The sequence below is a fragment of the Muntiacus reevesi genome, chromosome 1 (assembly GCF_963930625.1).
Source record: "Muntiacus reevesi chromosome 1, mMunRee1.1, whole genome shotgun sequence".
NCBI lineage: Eukaryota > Metazoa > Chordata > Mammalia > Artiodactyla > Cervidae > Muntiacus > Muntiacus reevesi.
In genome coordinates this window covers 283,075,480-283,095,873 of record NC_089249.1, presented here as the reverse complement: position 1 = coordinate 283,095,873, position 20,394 = coordinate 283,075,480, and the positions used below count along the sequence as shown (strand labels likewise).

Below are 20,394 nucleotides of genomic sequence, written 5' to 3'. Positions count from 1 at the left end.
CTGGAGAGGGTGTGGAGAAAAGGGAACCCTCTTACACTGTTGGTGGGAATGCAAACTAGTACAGCCACTATGGAGAACAGTGTGGAGATTTCTTAAAAAACTGGAAATATAGCTGCCATATGACCCAGCAATACCACTTCTGGGCATACACACTGAGGAATCCAGATCTGAAAGAGACACGTGCACCCCAATGTTCATCGCAGCACTGTTTATAATAGCCAGGACATGGAAGCAACCTAGATGCCCACCAGCAGATGAATGGATAAGGAAGCTGTGGTACATATACACCATGGAATATTACTCAGCCGTTAAAAAGAATTCATTTGAATCAGTTCTAATGAGATGGATGAAACTGGAGCCCATTATACAGAGTGACGTAAGCCAGAAAGATAAACACCAATACAGTATACTAACTCATATACATGGAATTTAGAAAGATGGCAACGATAACTCTATATGCAAGACAGAAAAAGAGACACAAATGTATAGAACAGACTTTTGGACTCTATGGGAGAAGGCGAGGGTGGGTGATCTGAGAGAACAGCATCGAAACATGTATATTATCAAGTGTTTGCCAGTCCAGGTTGGATGCATGAGACAAGTGATCAGGGCTGGTGCACTGGGATGACCCAGAGAGATGGGATGGGCAGGGAGGTGGGAGGGGGGACCGGGATGGGGAACACATGTAAATCCATGGCTGATTCATGTCAATGTATGGCCAAAACCACTACAATATTGTAAAGTAATTAGCCTCCAACTAATAAAAATAAATGAAAAAAAAATGCCTTACTTCTAGTTTGAAGTTGCTTTTATGATGAGTATGAAAAAAAAAAATAAGACAAGATCTTTACGGTAACATGACAGCTATCTTTAAGCATTCTCTTTCTCTTTCTCTGTATGCATATGTACTTTTTACATAGCTATAACTGTAATGAGCAAGCATCATAAATAGCTTTAATGCTACTGCTGTTGAGCAAGAAATAACTCAGTGAGGGGTCTGAAAATCAATGAGCATGAGTTCTAAGATAAACATAATTCTTAATAGTCCACGGAATATAAATTTTAAATGTTCCTAATAATTGAAAATTACTAAAATACTGATTTTAATAAACTCATTATTTATTAGATAATTGCTGTTTGCTTAAAATAACATTTATTCTATTTAATATTGAGCATACTTCAGTATTTAAGTAATGAAGAGTATTACTATTTAATCTCATATTCAACCCAAATATTAATTGAAAACAATGACTGATTACCCTTACATGAAAAGTAAACATCCAATAAATTCAACACAGTACACATTCATCATAAGCTATAAACAGAAATATCCTTCCGTGTTATTCAAGGGTTTTTTCCCTTCCACAATCATCACATCATTTATTATGTCAGAAATAGATCCAGTAGAAGCTGTTAGTATATATGATTACTGCTAGGCCTTTATTTACCTGAATGATTCTGAAGCACTAAAAATTCGTCTTGCCTAAGACTTAACATTTAATTCATTAGAAGACACTTGCTGACTAAATTACCAGGACCATTACTCTCTCTACAAGTGTTCAGATTCTCCCTCTAGAAACTTCTGTGTTCCTCCTCACATCTCACACAGCCTGCTTCATTTTTCTTACCTAAGTTGATCTCACCATCAGTTCCTCAGCCCTTCAACCCATCTACCACAGCACTGCCAGATTAATCGTTGCAAGAAAATACTCCTGCCTTCTTGAACATCTAGCCTTCCACGGCCATTTCTCTCTCAGCCTCTGTCTAGCTCCCTCTCATAGCTCTTGACTGCTACATGTATCCTAAATTCAGACAGGGATTTCAAAATACGTGCTCTACCTTCTGCACATTTCCCCTCTACTTCCAATCAAAGAACAAGCTAACTAATCTGGAAGTCCGTTTCTTCTGCTCCTCCTGTATGCAGAGCTTCCTGATCTTCCTCAGATCATTTCCACCCTTCCTGAACACCTGTCATCCTATTGGCCCCTTGGTGCGTTTCTGCTGGTCTCTGCCTGCAGGGACCTATAGGTCCTGGCTCATAGGAAGCATTTGAAAACTTTGACCATTCATTTTACAATCTTCACTCAGAAGACGTCCACTCTATTAACAGTGATCAAGGGAGGACTCTCAAACAGTGAGAAAGACTGCTTCACAGACCACCTCTTCTTCATCCAAAGAGGTCAGGAAAAAGGACAGGACTCCCACTGATCCCTACCACCTAGAAGGCACAGCTTCATCTCTGCTGCTGGCTCCAAGTCCACGAGGTTAAACTTAATGATGTCGCTTATCTCTGTTTACGACCATCCTCACAGAAGGTCCTGGTGGCCCTCGTCTCCCCCTCTCTGATTCTGATTAGGCTATGTGGACTCCTGCGATCTCCAACTAATTCTCTTCTATCCCCAGCCTCCCCTGTGCCTTCGGAAACTTCTGGTCCATCATTAAAATTTTATCTAGATCAAGATCATGCTCTTCACCTTCTTGCTCTAATAGAAACCTCACTCTCACCTGAGAACACTCAAATGGTGGGTGAGTTTCTTTTGGCTTCTAAAATTGTGATTTCCTTTTAGTCCCCGATACACACACACACCAGGCCTTCTCCCAGTGGCCTGGAGACAGAAAAAAGGATTCCACTAGCTGTCTGCCACTGCTTTCAAAACACTTTCTCTACTGCCTTCCTAAAAACCCCTAGCTTTGAAACTTTATCATTTGATTACATACCCAATACCCTGGCTAGCAGCTACTGCATTAGAAAACATTTTCCCTCACTTGTTGACTATCTGAGCTCCTGAATCACTGTGCCAGGTGTTACTCCTGTCATAATACTTGGAAATTTCAATAGACAATTAAGGATTCTTTCAACACCTCAAACTCTGTTTTGTGACCATCTGTCCTCCAATGATCTGTATTCCAACATATTTTCTAGATTCAGATCTTAAACTTTGCCATCATCAGTAATGCCACTCCTCGATAACATCTATTTCATTTTTCTCATCTTCTGGCTGGCTTTTATTTTTCTAGCTTACTTCCGCTAGTATCCAGACTGAAAATTCTTTGACCCTATCAGTTCAGTTCAGTCCAGTTCAGTCGCTCAGTAGTGCCTGACTCTTTGTGACCCCATGGACTGCAGCACGCCAGGCCTCCCTGTCCATCAGCAATTCCCGGATTTTACTCAAACTCATGTCCATCGAGCCAATGATGCCATCCAACCATCTCATCCTCTGTCATCCCCTTCTCCTCCCGCCCTCAAGAGTTCCCAGCATCAGGGTCTTTTCAAGAGTCAGCTCTTCGCATCAGATGGCCAAAGTACTGGAGCTGATCAGCTTCAGGAGTCTTCTCCAACACCACAGTTCAAAAGCATCAATTCTTCCGCACTCAGCTTTCTTTATAGTCCAACTCTCACATCCATACATGACCACTGGAAAAACCATAGCCTTGACTAGACAGACCTTTGCTGGCAAAGTAAAGTCTCTGCTTTTTAATATGCTGTCTAGGTTGGTCATAACTTTCCTTTCAAGGAGCAAGTGTCTCTATATTTCATGGCTGCAATCACCATCTGCAGTGATTCTGGAGCCCAAAACAATAAAGTCAGCCACTGTTTCCACTGTTTCCCAATCTATTTGCCATGAACTGATGGGACCAGATGACATGATCTTAGTTTTCTGAATGTTGAGCTTTAAGCCAACTTTTTCACTGTTCTCTTTCACTTTCATCAAGAGGCTCTTTAGTTCCTCTTCACTTTCTGCCATAAGGGTGGTGTCATCTGCATATCTGAGGTTATTGATATTTCTCCCAGCAATTTTGATTCCAGCTTGTGCTTCTTCCAGCACAGCATTTCACATGATAGGAACTTCCAAATATTTAGATCTTATTACTTTTTATTGTCCATAACCCCTTAACATCCTCGGTTTCCTTCTTAATTCAGCTTAAGTTCCATGGCTCATAATTACTTTCTACCATACACTCCCAACTTCTTTATTCCTCTTAATTTCTAGAACCCCCTTGTCAAATACACAGCCCAGACCCGTTGTGGCATGGCCTACCCTGGACTGATACAGTTTAGTGTTGATGGAGAAAATCCACACCGATGTTGACTAGTTTCACTTTAAGAACACATACCTCTAGGGGGTCCTTAATACTGCTCAATAATTATTATACAATTCCCGAGACCATGAACACGCTCATTCTTCTAATCAACTTTTCCTCGCCCTTCAACTCTCTTCTTAAAGATTCCGTACCTCCCCTACTACAACCTCACTCTCAGTTAATAATCTTTTTGCTTCCTGATTTACTGAGAAAACTGAAGCAATTTCCGACTTTCAGGTCCACACTGACCCTCCTGCCAATCTTCCTTGCTGTTACAAGATGAACTGTGCTTCTATTAAAGTCAACCTCCATTGTAAACTAAATTCCATCCCCTCTTGTCTACTCGATGATAGCATTTCAGCAATTCTCATCTCCTTCAAAAATCATGAATTTTTCACGACGTCATTCCCAGCGTCAAACCAGCATGCTGCCTTTCTCAGGTTAACCAACAGCACACAAATCATTTCTTCTGAAACCGCCACTGTCTCTGCTTCCTTTCACAGCAAAGCTTCAGAGTTGCATCCTTGCTATCCCTGTTTGCTCTCCTCCCATTCTCTCTTACACATATTCCAGCTTGGCTTTCACATAAAACATGTCAAAGAAAGTGCTCAGTCAAGTCACCAGCAATCTCTCCATTGCTAAATTCAGTGATTCTCAGTCATTGTCTCATGTGACCTCTCATCAGCAAATGCCACCACTGATCACTCCTCCTTCAAATACTTTTTTCTCTTGGCATCTAAGGCATCCTGTCTCCCGGTTTTCTGCCTTCCTGGAGATTTCTCTTCCTCAGCCTCAATCATCTTGCTTCTCTTCTCTGCAGCCTCTTGATTTTGAAGTGACCGGGGCTCAAGCTCTCTCTCCTCTACCTAGACTCACTCCACTGTTGAACGCATTGAACGAAGGAAACCACCAAGCAAGTGCCAACTACCGAGTCTGTAATTTGATCCACACCTCTTTTCTAAGCTTCATACCCAGCTGTTTTCTCAACATCTCCGCTTGAAAGTCTAACAGATAATCCTTAATATTTACACGCAAAACCCCTAATCTCAGTCCCCAAAACCCGCTACACCTAAGCCGATGCCCTCTATGTCTCACACCCCACATAGAGTCCATCAGGATATTCAGCTGGGTCAACCGTGATGATGAACACAGAACCCACCACATTCCCCCATCCCCACTGCCACTTCCCTGATCCGACCAGCAACCATCATCCTTAGTTAGGTAAGGACAAGAGCTTCCTAACCTTGCAACTCAGCCTACTCTCGACACAGGAGCCCGAGTGAGCTCTGTAGAAGGCATGATCATCTCGCTCCTCCAGGCAGTCACCCCCCAGCTTACCCTTTTCACACATGTTAAAGCCAGAGTGATTCCACTGACCCGCATGGTTCTACACGATCTGTGTTGCCTCAGCCACCTGCTGCCTGAGTCTGTTCCTTCTTGCCTACTCGGCTACAACCAGCTGCCTCTCCCGCCCATCAAATGTAATCTGCATTCATATTCCCTCTGCCTAAAACCCCTTTCCTCATTTGACCACATGGCTAAATCCCTTCTCACCAGCTTTTTATCAGAAAGTAACAATTTTGATAAGGCTTACCTGGATTCCCCTATCAAAAATCCCAACTCCAACCAAAAGCACTCTATAAATTCCTATGTTTTCACAGGATTAGCATCTTTAACATTATGAAGTTTACCTATTTATTAAGTTTATTGTCTGTCTGTCTTTCCCTGCTAGATAGAATGTGAGCTTTATAGGGGCAAGGACATTTGTCTGCTTTTTTCATGGATGTATCCCAAGTTCCTTGGGGAGTGCCTAACATACAGTAGGCATTCAATAAATATTTGAGGAATTAATATTCTTGATTACCAGCTATCAAGCACAGCATAAATACGGTGGCTCAGTAAAAGTTACAGTTACCACATTAACCTTATGATACTACTAAAATTCCAAAGTATGTAAGTATAGGCTAATTCTTTTTTTTCTCATGCACTTTCAAGCAGTATACGATAAATACTCAGAACAGGTAATGAAAATATTAAACGAAAATTTTCAACTCAGAAATATTTGCTGAAACTCAGCTATGTGCTTAGTTACTCAGTCGTGTCCAACTCTCTGCAACCCCACAAACTGTAGCCCACCAGGCCCCACTGTCCATGGGGATTCTCCAGGCAAGAATACTGAAGTGAGCTGCCCTGCCCTCCTTCAGGGAATCTTCCCAAACCAGGAATCAAACCCGGGTCTCCAGCACTGCTGGCAGATTCTTTACCATCTGAGTCTCCAGGAAGCCTGAAATTAAGCCACACATGTCTCTAAAGTTGAAGTGTTTGTTTTATTAAAATGATTAAATTTATTAAAACTGGTATATGCTACTGCCTTGTCAATGAAAATAATTATTCTTTCAAATAACCTTACTAAGTAAGGACCTAATGGATAAAATTCCTAATATGTGAAGCATCATGTATCACATAATAACTGAAATCTCTCTCTAACTGAAAACATTTTTTTTTCCTTAGTACTGAAAAATCTGCCCTTCTCAACACACTTTTTCAGTAACTGGTTTAATCTTAAAACTTTATATTTAATTGTATTTTCATGGAAATTACTTTATTTTCTTTGTAATAATTTTTAGCCCAATCACTAATACTGAGTTACTTAAAGTAATGAAAAAGTGGAATATTTCCTTAAGAATTATGGTAACATAATAGAGGAAATAAACATAATAGCTACTGTAGCTTGAAATTCTTTAGAATTTACTTACTAAATAAGTATTAGCAATCAATAGAAACTGTTTTCTAATAGCAATTTAATGCTTCTATTTGGAAAAATAATTTAAAAATAATAAGAATCCTGCAAAGTAGATTGTTTCAACAGGGATTCACTTTTCTAACGCATAGCAAAGCTAAAAAATAGGGGAAATCTGTCAATTCATCAAGTCTGCATTTGAATCAAGAAAAGTAATGGATAATCATTGATTTCTTTACTTGAAATGTTGAACCTTAAATTCTAGTACTGATCACTCAGAAGTGTATGAGTAACAGTTTTCCCTATCTGGATTTTACATTATTTCTTCCTTTGTATTACGAACCCCAACTCAATTCAAACCTCACTAATTAAGCCATGAATAAAGAAGTTAATGCTTGTCTACTGGAACTCAATTATAAATTAATAATCAATGTCCAAATAACCCATTTAATTATTAAATATGTGCCATTATTATTAGGTATAATATAGTTTCATATTGCCTATGAGTTGGAAGAAATTTCCAGCCGGTTTGAAAGAAAGTGACTTTTATCATATATAGCTACCTCCTCTGACCACTATCAGAGTTAGCTACACAATGGATGTATTGAAACGTGCCCTGCCCACATCATTCTCAGACTGAAACAACATGTCCCGTGTTGTCACATACTGATTCTACATACATCCTGAGACCCCTAAACGCTGTCACATACTGTGATTCTACATACATCCTGAGACCCCTAAACGCTGTCACATACTGTGATTCTACATACATCCTGAGACCCCTAAACGCTGTCACACACTGTGATTCTACATACATCCTGAGACCCCTAAACGCTGTCACACACTGTGATTCTACATACATCCTGAGACCCTAAACGCTGTCACGTACTGTGATTCTACATACATCCTGAGACCCCTAAATGCTGTCACATACTATGATTCTACATACATCCTGAGACCCCTAAATGTTGTCACATACTGTGATTCTGTATATATCCTGAGATCCCTAAATGTTGTCACACACTGATTCTACATACATCCTGAGATCCCTAAACGCTGTCACACACTGTGATTCTACATACATCCTGAGACCCCTAAACGCTGTCACACACTGTGATTCTACATACATCCTGAGACCCCTAAACGCTGTCACACACTGTGATTCTACATACATCCTGAGACCCTAAACGCTGTCACGTACTGTGATTCTACATACATCCTGAGACCCCTAAATGCTGTCACATACTATGATTCTACATACATCCTGAGACCCCTAAATGTTGTCACATACTGTGATTCTATATATATCCTGAGATCCCTAAACGTTGTCACACACTGATTCTACATACATCCTGAGATCCCTAAACGTTGTCACATACTGTGATTCTATATACATCCTGAGACCCCTAAAAGCTGTCACACACTGTGATTCTATATATATCCTGAGATCCCTAAATGTTGTCACACACTGATTCTACATACATCCTGAGACCCCTAAATGTTGTCACATACTGTGATTCTATATACATCCTGAGATCCCTAAACGTTGTCACACACTGATTCTACATACATCCTGAGATCCCTAAACGTTGTCACGTACTGTGATTCTACATACATCCTGAGACCCTAAACGCTGTCACGTACTGTGATTCTACATACATCCTGAGACCCCTAAGTGTTGTCACACACTGTGATTCTATATACATCCTGAGACCCTAAACGCTGTCACACACTGATTCTACATACATCCTGAGATCCCTAAACGTTGTCACATAGTGTGATTCTATATACATCCTGAGATCCCAAGGAGCAGTACTGCATTTTTTCTGAACTATCATGTGTAACCAGAAACAAGTGGAATAAGACTATTAGGTGTTTACATTTTTATTACCTCACAGTTTCTTTCCAAATTTCAGATCACTAGTTTTGGTTTTACTACAATGTAATAAAAATTATTGTGGTTTTTAATCCTTTCAGAGGAAAATTTACAATATACTATTTTTTAAAAAGTCAAGGTAATCCTTAAATTTTTCAAAGATTTTCACACTTCTTTTCCCATGAACATCACAGTATTTGTAACAGATACGGCACTGTGTTCTTCTAGGTTCATGTGCGAATGTACTTTGCTGTGTGCAAGAATACTGGAAAGGCTTTGAAGAAAACGAAGAATCACGGCATTCACAATCACTATAAAGACTTTTGGTTATTCAGTTCAGTGGATTACATACCTTGCCCAGTAATTCTCCCAATGTGACATCTTCGTGATTGAGAACCCACTTCTTATCCTATGGCAAAAAGAAAGAATGGTATTTTTACCTTAAGTGAGAAATGCAACTGCTGTAAGATGCATTTGAGGCCGTGGCAAATAGACCTAAGGGATATTTTATTCATACCATTCAATCAACAGCACACAAAGAAGTTGTAACCTCAAGAGGTTATAAAACAGGTTTAAGAAGTGTTACTACACAACAGAACTTTAAGATCTACATTATAGCAAACTCTTATCAGACTTCTCCACCTTCAAAATGATGGTACTCCTGTAAGTAGAACACAACATACACTCTCCTCCCACCATAAAGCTTAGGCTATGCTGTTATTTGTCATTTCAGAATGCTGTGTCATCAGTACATGAGGAAATTTCATTTTGCAATGTGAAATTTCCAATCCTCACTTCATCATACAGAATTACTGTTCTACCCAAACCACATTCCTAAGATCTAATTTTTCCACAGCTGGTCACGAGTTATGGATGCCTATTTGAGTGAATATAGTCCCATATCTTTCCCAAGTAATTTCCTACAGCATAATAAAGCAACAAACATTACAGTACCATCAAGGTACACAAGACCAATGATGCGAACAGGTCATTATAAAAGAACACCCCATTATCTGATCTCAAGAACTAATCACTACTTAGGGAATATTTTATCATCTAAAAAGTCTCTGACTTTTTAGTCTGTGACCAGCTATGAGAGCCCACAATGCTGCAATGGCAGAAAGACATATAAATTAAAAAAGGAGGAAAAAAGGTAGGGGACAGACTGGAGAAAGGAGGGAAGGGAAAAAGAGGTGAAAAAGAAAATTTCTGGGGTGCTATGTTTCAGTCTTTCTTTTAAAAAGCTTGCATTAGACCATAGTATTCCCCCGTTCAGTTCAGTTCAGTTCCTCAGTCATGTCCAACTCTTTGCGACCCCATGAACTTCAGCACGCCAGGCCTCCTGTCCATCATCAGCTCACGGAGTTTACCCAAACTCATGTCCCTTAAGTTGGTGATGCCATCCAACCATCTCATCCTCCCAGCTTTAATCTTTCCCAGCATCAGCGTCTTTTCAAATGAGTCAGCTCTTCGCATCAGGTGGCCAAAGTACTGGAGTTTCAGCTTCAGCATCAGTCCTTCCAATGAACACCCAGGACTGATCTCCTTTAGGATGGACTGGCTGGATCTCCTTGCAGTCCAAGGGACTCTCAAGGGTCTTCTCCAACACCACAGCTCAAAAGCATCAATTCTTCAGCACTCAGCTTGCTTCACAGTCCAACTCTCACATCCATACATGACCAATGGAAAAACCACAGCCTTAACTAGACAGACCTTTGTTGGCAAAGTAATGTCTCTGCTCTTCAGTATGCTTCTAGGTTGGTCATAACTTTTCTTCCAAGGAGTAAGCATCTTTTAATTTCATGGTTGCAGTCACCATCTGCACTGATTTTAGAGCCCAGAAAAATAAAGTCTGGCACTGTTTCCACTGTTTCCCCATCTATTTCCCATGAAGTGATGGGACCGGATGCCATGATCTTAGTTTTCTGAATGTTGAGCTTTAAGCCAATTTATTCACTCTCCTCCTTCACTTTCATCAAAAGGCTTTTTAGTTCCTCTTCGCTTTCTGCCATAAGGGTCGTGTCATCTACATATCTGAGGTTATTGATATTTCTCCCAGCAAGCTTGATTCCAGCTTGTGCTTCTTCTAGCCCAGCATTTCTCATGATGTACTCTGCATATAAGATAAATAAGCAGGGTGACAATATACAGCCTTGACGAACTCCTTTTCCTATTTGAAATCAGTCTGCTGTTCCATGTCCAGTTCTAACTATTGCTTCCTGACCTGCATATGGGTTTCTGAAGAGACAGGTCAGATGGTCTGGTATTCCCATCTCTTTCAGAATTTTCCACATTTATTGTGATCCATACAGTCAAAGGCTTTAGCATAGTCAATAAAGCAGAAGTACATGTTTTTCTGGAACTCTCTCACTTTTTCAATGATCCAACGGATGCTGGCAATTTGATCTCTTGTTGCTTTGCCTTTTCTAAAACCAGCTTGAACATCTGAAAGTTCTCGGTTCACGTATTGCTGAAGCTTGGCTTGGAGAATTTTGAGCATTACTTTACTAGTGTGTGAGATGAGTGTAATTGTGCAGTAGTTTGAACATCTTTGGCATTGCCTTTCTTTGGGACTGGAATGAAAACGGACCTTTTTCAGTCCTGTGGCCACTACTGAGTTTTCCAAATTTGCTGACATATTGAGTGCAGCACTTTCACATAGACTGAAATATAACTGTGATCTATAGGACCAATTGCAACAAGTAGTCAAACATCTTGATGTAAAAACTCACCCCAACCATGGCTTTAAAATGTCCTGGACAGCCATTTTGAAGTATTTTACCTTCTGAAACTCTCTGTACCCAGCCAGCACCCTCTGACAGGTCAACAAAAGGAACAATAATGATTGCTTTGAAAGAACATTTTACACGTAAGATCTGCTGGGGTTCCTAACAGGCCTCTTTAAGATGTTGGCATTTGGATTATTCTGAAGTAAAGGCAACGGGGACCCTGCGGACTCAAGGGAAAATTTTACCTCCCTCTTAAGAATTGAAATGTGGTGATTTGCCCACAGTAACAGTCATTACCAGAAATAACTTTTCATGGCCTATGTGAATGACAAGGCAAACATCCATTACTAAACACCGGCTCTTCTTCTCTGAGAATCACCCTCCTCCTCTCTGAAGCCTTGGGCTCCTATACATTCCTTAGCTCAGGATGGCATATGTATCTTTTAGATTCCCAACTCTGAACTTCTCATGCCTATGGGGTTCCTATATGTACAAAATTAGATTTGATTTTTCTTCTCCTGTTAATCTGTCCTGTGTCAATTTAAATATTACACTAACCAGAGAAACTAGAAGAAAGCTTTCTGCCTCCATTTCAACCCAAGTATAAAACCAGAACTATAAAGGTCCTGGAAGTAAACACAAGAGAACATCCTCATGACCAAAATTCCTTAGGATACAAAAAGCACATTAAACAAAAAATAGAATTTATCTAATTAAAAATAAGTACTTCTCCAAAATCTCGTAAAAAAAAAAAAAAAAAAGAAAAGTCCAACTACAATCTGGAAGAACATTTTTTGAAACACATATAAATGACAGATCATTTCTATGTAACACAGAGAATGCATATCTCAAAAACAAGATGACAAACAACCCAATTGTAAGAAATTAGGTAGAATAGTTAACAAAAGAGGATGGACAAATAGACAGTAAGCACATCAAAAGATGTTAACACCATCAGTCAGTGACATACAAAAACAAACCGCAATAAGATGCCCTTCACATCATTAGAATGAAGCACCTTCTGTTTACAACAGCCAAGACAGAGAGACAACCTACAGGCCCATGGGCAGGTGAATGGATAAAGGTGATGTGGTGATGTGGTGTGTATACACACACACACACACACACTCACACACACACACACACACACACACACACACACAGTGGACTATCACTCAGCCATAAAAAAGAATGAAATAAAGCCATCTGCTGCAACATAGACAAGCCTAGAAATTATCACATGAAGTGAAGTCAAACAGAGAAAGGCAAATATCATATGATCCCACTTATATGTGGAATCTCAAAAAATTATGCAAATGAAATCACTTACAAAACAGAAACAGATTCACAGACATAGAAAAGAAACGTATGGTTACCACAGGGGCAAACAGGTAGGGAGGGATAAATTAAGTAGGGGTATGGAATCAGCAAATATAAATTTTCATATATAAAACAGACAAATGAAAAGTCTTATCGTACACGTACAGAATTAATTTTCTGTACACCAGAAACCAGCACAACACGTAAACCAACCATACATTAATCAGACAAAAGCAGTGCCTGGAGAGCCTCTGTCTGGGAAAGGGCCCCTAACTCTGCAATTTAAATAATGGCTGTGGTGTTACCTGGGGTTAAAGATGAGGGGTGCTACTGCCATCTTTAGGGGTGTAACAGGAGAAAGGGGATCTGGAACGCTTATTATTGCCAGAATGGCTGTTATCCAGAGGGTCACTCTTGGTTTGAAGTCACGAAAATAACCTTTCTACTGATGGGCAGGAAAGCACATTAGGTGGGGAGAAGACAAAACTGGGAGTGGACTAAACGGATGACCAAATCCCTGCAACTGAGGAGGAGTCCATTAAGAGTAGGGCGCTCTTAATCTGTTTCAGCTGAAAACAAAGATCAAAAGGAAGGAGCCTAGAGCCTCAGAATTTAGAATTGTGAGTCTGTCTCTAAGAGGGAGGGACAAATACCAAAAGGGAACCCAGTGACAATTTGTTAGCTACAATTTCATAGAAATACGGACAGAGGGGCAAACTCCAATCTGTCAAACTGGAAAAAGCCAGGAGCGCTTGACACACACCCTGATGAGGGGAACGATTGGACTCCTCCCTTACAAAATAAATGAGATGCTCCTACTGGGGCTGCTGAAGGTTGAGAACGGCAAGCAACTTGAGGTACACGATGGCACTAAAGCTTCACCAAACACTATTCCTCTGACCTGGGCTATGATGAACATGGTAACAAAGGAAGTCTTCTATAGCTTTATCATTGGGGAAAACAGAGAGTCAACAGGCAGAAACTCCATCAGAATATAACTCAAAGGTAAGGCAGGGAACAGAGACACTAAGTTACATGGAGTGTGGAGAATGGAGAGGTGCTGAAGGAGACTGGATCCTTGACCTGCCCATCATCTTTACTGACCTCACTTCTTCTCCCCTTTGCTCCACAGGAGAGAAAAGCCACACTCAGAAGGACTGCCAGAAAGAACCGCAGCTCGCTCCTCAACAACTGTCCCAGACTCGGTATGTCCTCCAGAGATTACAGGGCTTCCCTGGTAGCTCAAAGGCAAAGAGTCCGCCTGCAGTGTGGGGATGTGGCTCGATCCCTGGGTTGGGACGGTCCCCTGGAGAAAGGCACGGCACCCACACTCCAGTCTCCCTTCTGGGAAAACCCCATGGACAGAGGAGCCTGGTAGGCTACAATCTATGGCACTGTAAAGAGCCAGACGCGACTGAGTACACATGGAGATTATACCCCATATTCTTATCTTTATCTTTGCTCTGCTTTCTATAGAGGGGCAGGTAGATTTGTGCAACCTTCTTGAATGTGGAGAAGAATCAGAGGAATGGACGCAGACTGCCTCCAAGAAACACGAGTAGCAATATCTTCCCTGGTTTCACAGATTTACTAGTACCGAATGAAAACGAAAACTGTACCAAAGTATAAGTCAAAAGAAATAAAAGACATAAAACTATGCATCAAAGTTGTAATGAATAGAGTTAACAGTTTTGTTTCATCAGCTTGCTAGTGATTTATCATCAATATATCTACAAACCTACATTTAAGACATTCAATAAATGCTGGAGAGGGTGTGGAGAAAAGGGAACCCTCTTACACTGTTGGTGGGAATGCAAACTAGTACAGCCACTATGGAAAACAATGTGGAGATTTCTTAAAAAACTGGAAATAGAACTGCCATATGACCCAGCAATCCCACTCCTGGGCATACACACCGAGGAATCCAGATCTGAAAGAGACACGTGCACCCCAATGTTCATCGCAGCACTGTTTATAATAGCCAGGACATGGAAGCAACCTGGATGCCTATCAGCAGATGAATGGATAAGGAAGCTGTGGTACATATACACCATGGAATATTACTCAGCTGTTAAAAAGAATTCATTTGAATCAGTTCTAATGAGATGGACGAAACTGGAGCCCATTATACAGAGTGAAGTAAGCCAGAAAGATAAAGACCATTACAGCATACTAACACATATATACGGAATTTAGAAAGATGGTAACGATAACCCTATATGCAAGACAGAAAAAGAGACACAGAAGTACAGAACAGACTTTTGGACTCTGTGGGAGAAGGTGAGGGTGGGATGTTTCGAAAGAACAGCATGTATATTATCTATGGTGAAACAGATCACCAGCCCAGGTGGGATGCATGAGTCAAGTGCTCGGGCCTGGTGGGCTGGGAAGACCCAGAGGAATCGGGTGGAGAGGGAGGTGGGAGGGGGGATCGGGATGGGGAATACATGTAACTCCATGACTGATTCATGTCAATGTATGACAAAACCCGCTGAAAAATAAAAAAATTAATCAATTAATTAAAAAAAAAAAGAGTAATGATTAAATTTCTCTGATGCAAAAGCTATAAAATACTTGATTTAGGCTATTCAAGTGTTCTTGACATTAGGGTTTTATGCTTTAATTCATAAGTACTAACATTTCACTACTATGGTGAAAGAAACATACTTTCTCCATTTATCAGTTACCTGTGAAAATGAAACAAAAATTTTTTGAAACATCAAATTATTTGGTCTAAATTGGACAACTTATTTTTAAAGGGGGGAATGGAAGGAAACTCTAAGACCTTAATACATTTTTTAAACTATGAATTTCTGGGGAATTCCCTGGTGATCTAGTGGTTACGACTTGGTGATTTCACTGTCAAGGTCCCGGCGTTGATCCCCTGTCAGGAACCAAGATCCCACAAGCCTTGTGGCATGGCCAAAAAAAAAAAAAAAGAGAGAGAGAATTTCTGGGTTTTGTCAACTGATCAGAATATTTTTTAAAACTGCCCAAGAGCAGATTTAACGTCAGCCCACAGCACAGGCAAGGGGCTGGTCCCAGGCGGCAGCAGTGCTAAAGAACCCGCCCACCAATGCAAGGGACAAAGGGTGCCTGGGCCAGGAGGCCCCCCCGGAGCAGAAACGGCAGCTGGCCCCAGTGCTCCTGCCTGGAGAACCCCATGGACAGAGGAGCCTGGGGGCTACAGTCCATGGGGTCGCACGGGGTCGGACACGGCTGAGCACACAGCCACGCGCAGTACAAGCAAAGGCAAGCAAGTACCTATCACCCCTTGTCTGAAAACCAAGCTTTCATAAAGAGAAGCTGGGGACACATGTTTAACATGCTCCCAGACACACTGGCTTGCTAAGTCTCAGAAGTCACATTACATTGAATGTATAGTCTCCACTTCACTTTGAAAACCAAAGCCTTGAGAAGATAAAATTCTGACTGTCGTCACACAGGTACTAAGTTTCAGTGAAGAACTTCAGTCTTCTGTCTTTTGGCCTACTGTTCCAACATATTCTGTTTTGATTTCACTGGTCTCTTCAGTGTGGTAAAGAACATTACATTAAAATAAAACTCAGTAGTATAAAAATTTTCTCACTCTAAATAATATATATATCAGGTAATTAAAAAGAAGAGTCAAATTAAGAACATACTATCTGTAACATGACTAAGTGCCATTAATTTTTAAAATCTTAAATATTTATCTACAGTATATGATAAATGAATGTTATGTTATCAAAGAGCCAATTCACGCCACGTTGTGGAACTACCCTAGAGGTAAAACTTTTCAGAAAGTCTCACCGAGACCTTTAACTCTTATATTTAATATAATCAATTCCAAAAAGTTTTTTCATTTTAATTATAGAACAGGAAGGTCAATGAAGCAGTTCTGACAACTAAATCACTGGGGCAACTCAGCCAAGAGATATGAGAATTCTCCCTAAAGCACACCTGGCATAAAATTTACACACCTCCTCTATGGCAATAAGATTGATTCCAGCTTGCTCACCTCCCAGAATTTCAACCTAATTTCTAGTTGAATTATAAGTAGTTGTCCAAGTGCCAATTTAGAAGTCTATATTGAGAGTATAGCTCATCATTTATTTTCATGGGTAGCCTTAAGTACAGTTTTAACAGATGGTTGTCATGGCAACATTTCTCAGTCAAAGTTTTAGGATGTGTCAAGATTATTTGTATTCTGTTCCCAAAAATCTTGTGGTCCCCATAACTGTGTTATCAAATAATGCCAAGTCCCAATTTACAACTATGTCTTAATGATTAAAAAAAACAAACCATGGGTAAACTTCATGAATGTAGCTTAAGATAATAAAGAGCTTTAGGACTATTAATAATAAGCATGAATTGCACAATTATTACTCTAGTGATATATCAGTGCTTTAGTGGCACATTAAAAAAAAGATCAGTAAATCACTGCATTACAAGTAGATACAAGACTAGAATGTAAGAAATAAAAGCGTAGAATAGTTTTTTCTATCGCTGCTTATCTTTTCATCTTAGAGCTATTTTCCTTTTTGCAGTATCTAACACTTACACAGAAGCTCCTGGGACAGGAGAGCAAGGCCTCCCTGAACGCCGCCGGTCAGCGGGTCTGGCACCGGACCCGGGTGAAGCGCGGTGGCTGGCGCTGTGAACGCCGCCGGTCAGCGGGTCTGGCACCGGACCCTGGTGAAGCGCGGTGGCTGGCGCGGCTGTGCGGGAGCACCGGGCAGGACCCCGTGCCCGCCCCACGGCGGCAGCTGCCCGCGAGCCCCGCTCCCCTGGCGCGGCCCCACGCTGCGGTGGTGTAAACTGACCGTCTGTCTGGGGTCGGTTTCTGTTTGTGCTCACGTTCATTCGTGTATTTTCTCTAGGTTCCACATGTAAGTGACACCACGTGGCATTTGTCTTTCTCTGAATTGTCTTCACTAAGCATACTATTGTGTTCACCAAGACTGCAGCGAAAGGTAACACCCCCGTCTTTATGACTAACACTCTACTGTGTACATAAACCACTTCTTATGCCAGCCATCTGTCGACGGGCGCCTGAACTGTCTGCATGTCCTGGTTATTGCAAACAGTGCTGTTATGAACATCGGGGTGCATGCATTTTTTTTTAATTAGAGTTTTTGTTTGTTCAGGATATGTGCTCAGGCGTGGAACTTCTGGATCACACGGTAACTCCTACGTTTTTAAGGCCCTTCATGCTGTTTTCCATAAGGGCAGCACCAATTTGTGCTCCAACCAGCAGTGTACAGGGTCCCTGCTTTCCACATCCTCCCCAACATTTACTATCTGTAGACTTTTTGACAACAGTCATTCCAACTGGGGTGAGATGCTACCTCACTGCTGCTTTGATGTGCATTTTGCTAATAACTAGAGAAGTCAAGGATCTTTTCATGTGCCTGTGTCTTCATTGGGAAAAAAAAAGGCTATTTAGCTTTTCTGCCCATTTTTTTATTGACCTGCTTATATTTTTGATACTGAGTTTGTGAGTGGCCCATATTTTAGATATTAATCCTCTGTGGGTGGAATCATTACAAATAATGTCTCCCATTCCATAGGCTGTCTTTTGGATTTGTTAATGATTTCCTTTGTTGAGCAAAAGCTTTTAAGTTTCATTAGGCTCCATTTATTTGGTTTTGCTTTTATTTCTTTTGCCTTGACAGAATGAACTAAATATTCCTACAATTTGTATCAAAGAGCACTGGGCCTCTGTTCTCTTCTAGGAGTTCTCTGGTGCCGTGTCCTACCTCGGGGTCTTTATTTTTGTATGTGATGTGAGGGAATGGTCTAATTTCACTGTTTTACACATAACTGTCCAGCTTTCCCAGCACTACTTGTTGGGATTTTAATATTTCACGAACTCCTGGGTTTGCACACCCTTGAACAGAAGGCGACTAAGAGGCAAAGTCGTGCAGTGAGTTTCGAGGCTCGTGTGAATAAGGTTCACAGAAGACAAGCAGCCGCTGGCAGCACCGTCCATCCACGTGTCCTGACCTTCCCAGAGACTCACCATCCTAAAGGGTGCCTCTCCTCCAGAACCTCCTACCCTGCCATCCGCGCCAAATCCCATCTTTAACAGAGTACAGAGCTCTTACTGCCTGTCTTGAGATCTCCCCCAGATGTATACTTGTTCACAAATTCTACTACTCACTGAATGTAAAAACAAATTTGTTTACATTTCAAAAGGTAACACCAGTTACACCTGTTTTATTAAAGAAAAAAAAGAAATGGGCAATTCTAAGTTAAAAGGCAAGCTAAACAATTATATGACTTAGATTAGCTAGACAAATATTCAATATGGTTAACAGATTATTAACATTGGGATTTTATCTTAATATTTAGTTACTATATTAATATAATATTCAGTGTCTTTTTAGTGGCCTCATCTTGAATCTTTTTGTAATACAGTACATACCTGTGCTTGCACGGTCTCCATTAGGAGACTTGTGACACTAGGAGATCTTTCACTAGGAGATTTATGACACAATATGCATCTGGAATTCACCCTCATTACTAGCAGAGGAGGTGTTTCATCACTTGGGAGAAGAAAATATTCCAACAGGCTCTGGCAGTAATACCCATAGTCTTCATATTCTTTAAGATTAGTACAATCAGCATAAAATGACTTTTTCCCTGAAAAAGTCATTGGAATGCACCTAATACCGCTGTATTTCTAAACAGATAATTTAAGTCTTATCAAAGAGACATAGTAATTACAATGACGAACACTGCCAGAAAATACTCCTGATATCTGAAAAAGATCTTCCAAGAATAATTTTTAACACTGAATTGTTTAAATACTTAGGACACTTTAAGTTGCCTAAAAATAAATTGAAATTTGAAAAATAAATATTCTAATGTCATATTCTTAGGAATGATGTATCTTGAGGCCAAATTTCTTATCTGTGAATGTGATCAATCCTTGTAAATCACACACTTCTAGGGAAAATGGTAATTCTGTAAGAAAATATGAATAATTCATACGCAAAATCAGTTGTAAGAAATGAATTTAACTAACCAGGCTTACTGGCCATGTTTTACACAACATTTCAAAGTAAATAGAAGAATAAAATTTAAGTAAAGCAACAGAGATTAAAAGGTCCATTAAGAGTTAATCCAATTTTAGCACCATATTCTAAAGCAGAATACCGTGACCATTCTATTTGGTAACTCAAACCTTGTTTCTTATTTCTCAGGAAACCTTTGGCTTTCAGAAGTAAATTAGTAAATACAGACAAAAGTAGAAGCATATGCTGAAACATAAAACAGCAATATTGATTAAAATGCCTCACAGAGTGAATTACAGGTAGATTTTTTCTCTGAAACAAGGTTAAAATTCATAGCTAAGCCATCAGGTAATTTCTAAATTTATTCCTTATATTAGAGTGAACTTTTATTTGTCAATCTTTCTTACAATGAAACATTTCACAATAAATACCAGAGAAAGCATTTAAATCACAGAAATTCATATAAAAAAAACATGGAAGTTTATTCAATAGATTCATTACAGACTATAATTTCTAACTTTATCCATTCTAGTTCCAGAATTGCAAAAAAAAAAAATCTGTCTTGAGATTCTTTTTTTCTGGCTTTCCTTTTCTTTTCTGAAAGGAATGCAAATAGATGAGGCGTAGAAGAGTGAAAAGTAGAAC

General features: G+C 40.1%; 1 protein-coding gene across 2 annotated transcripts in view; it reads right to left on the bottom strand.

The window, feature by feature from the left end:
• FER (FER tyrosine kinase) overlaps positions 1–20,394 on the bottom strand; it is a 450,974-nt gene that overhangs the window by 147,678 nt on the left and 282,902 nt on the right. For both annotated transcript variants that reach the window (XM_065923334.1, XM_065923426.1), the window contains exon 13: positions 9,052–9,108. In XM_065923334.1, the coding sequence (XP_065779406.1) occupies positions 9,052–9,108 (57 nt within the window). The remainder of the gene's footprint in view (positions 1–9,051; positions 9,109–20,394) is intronic.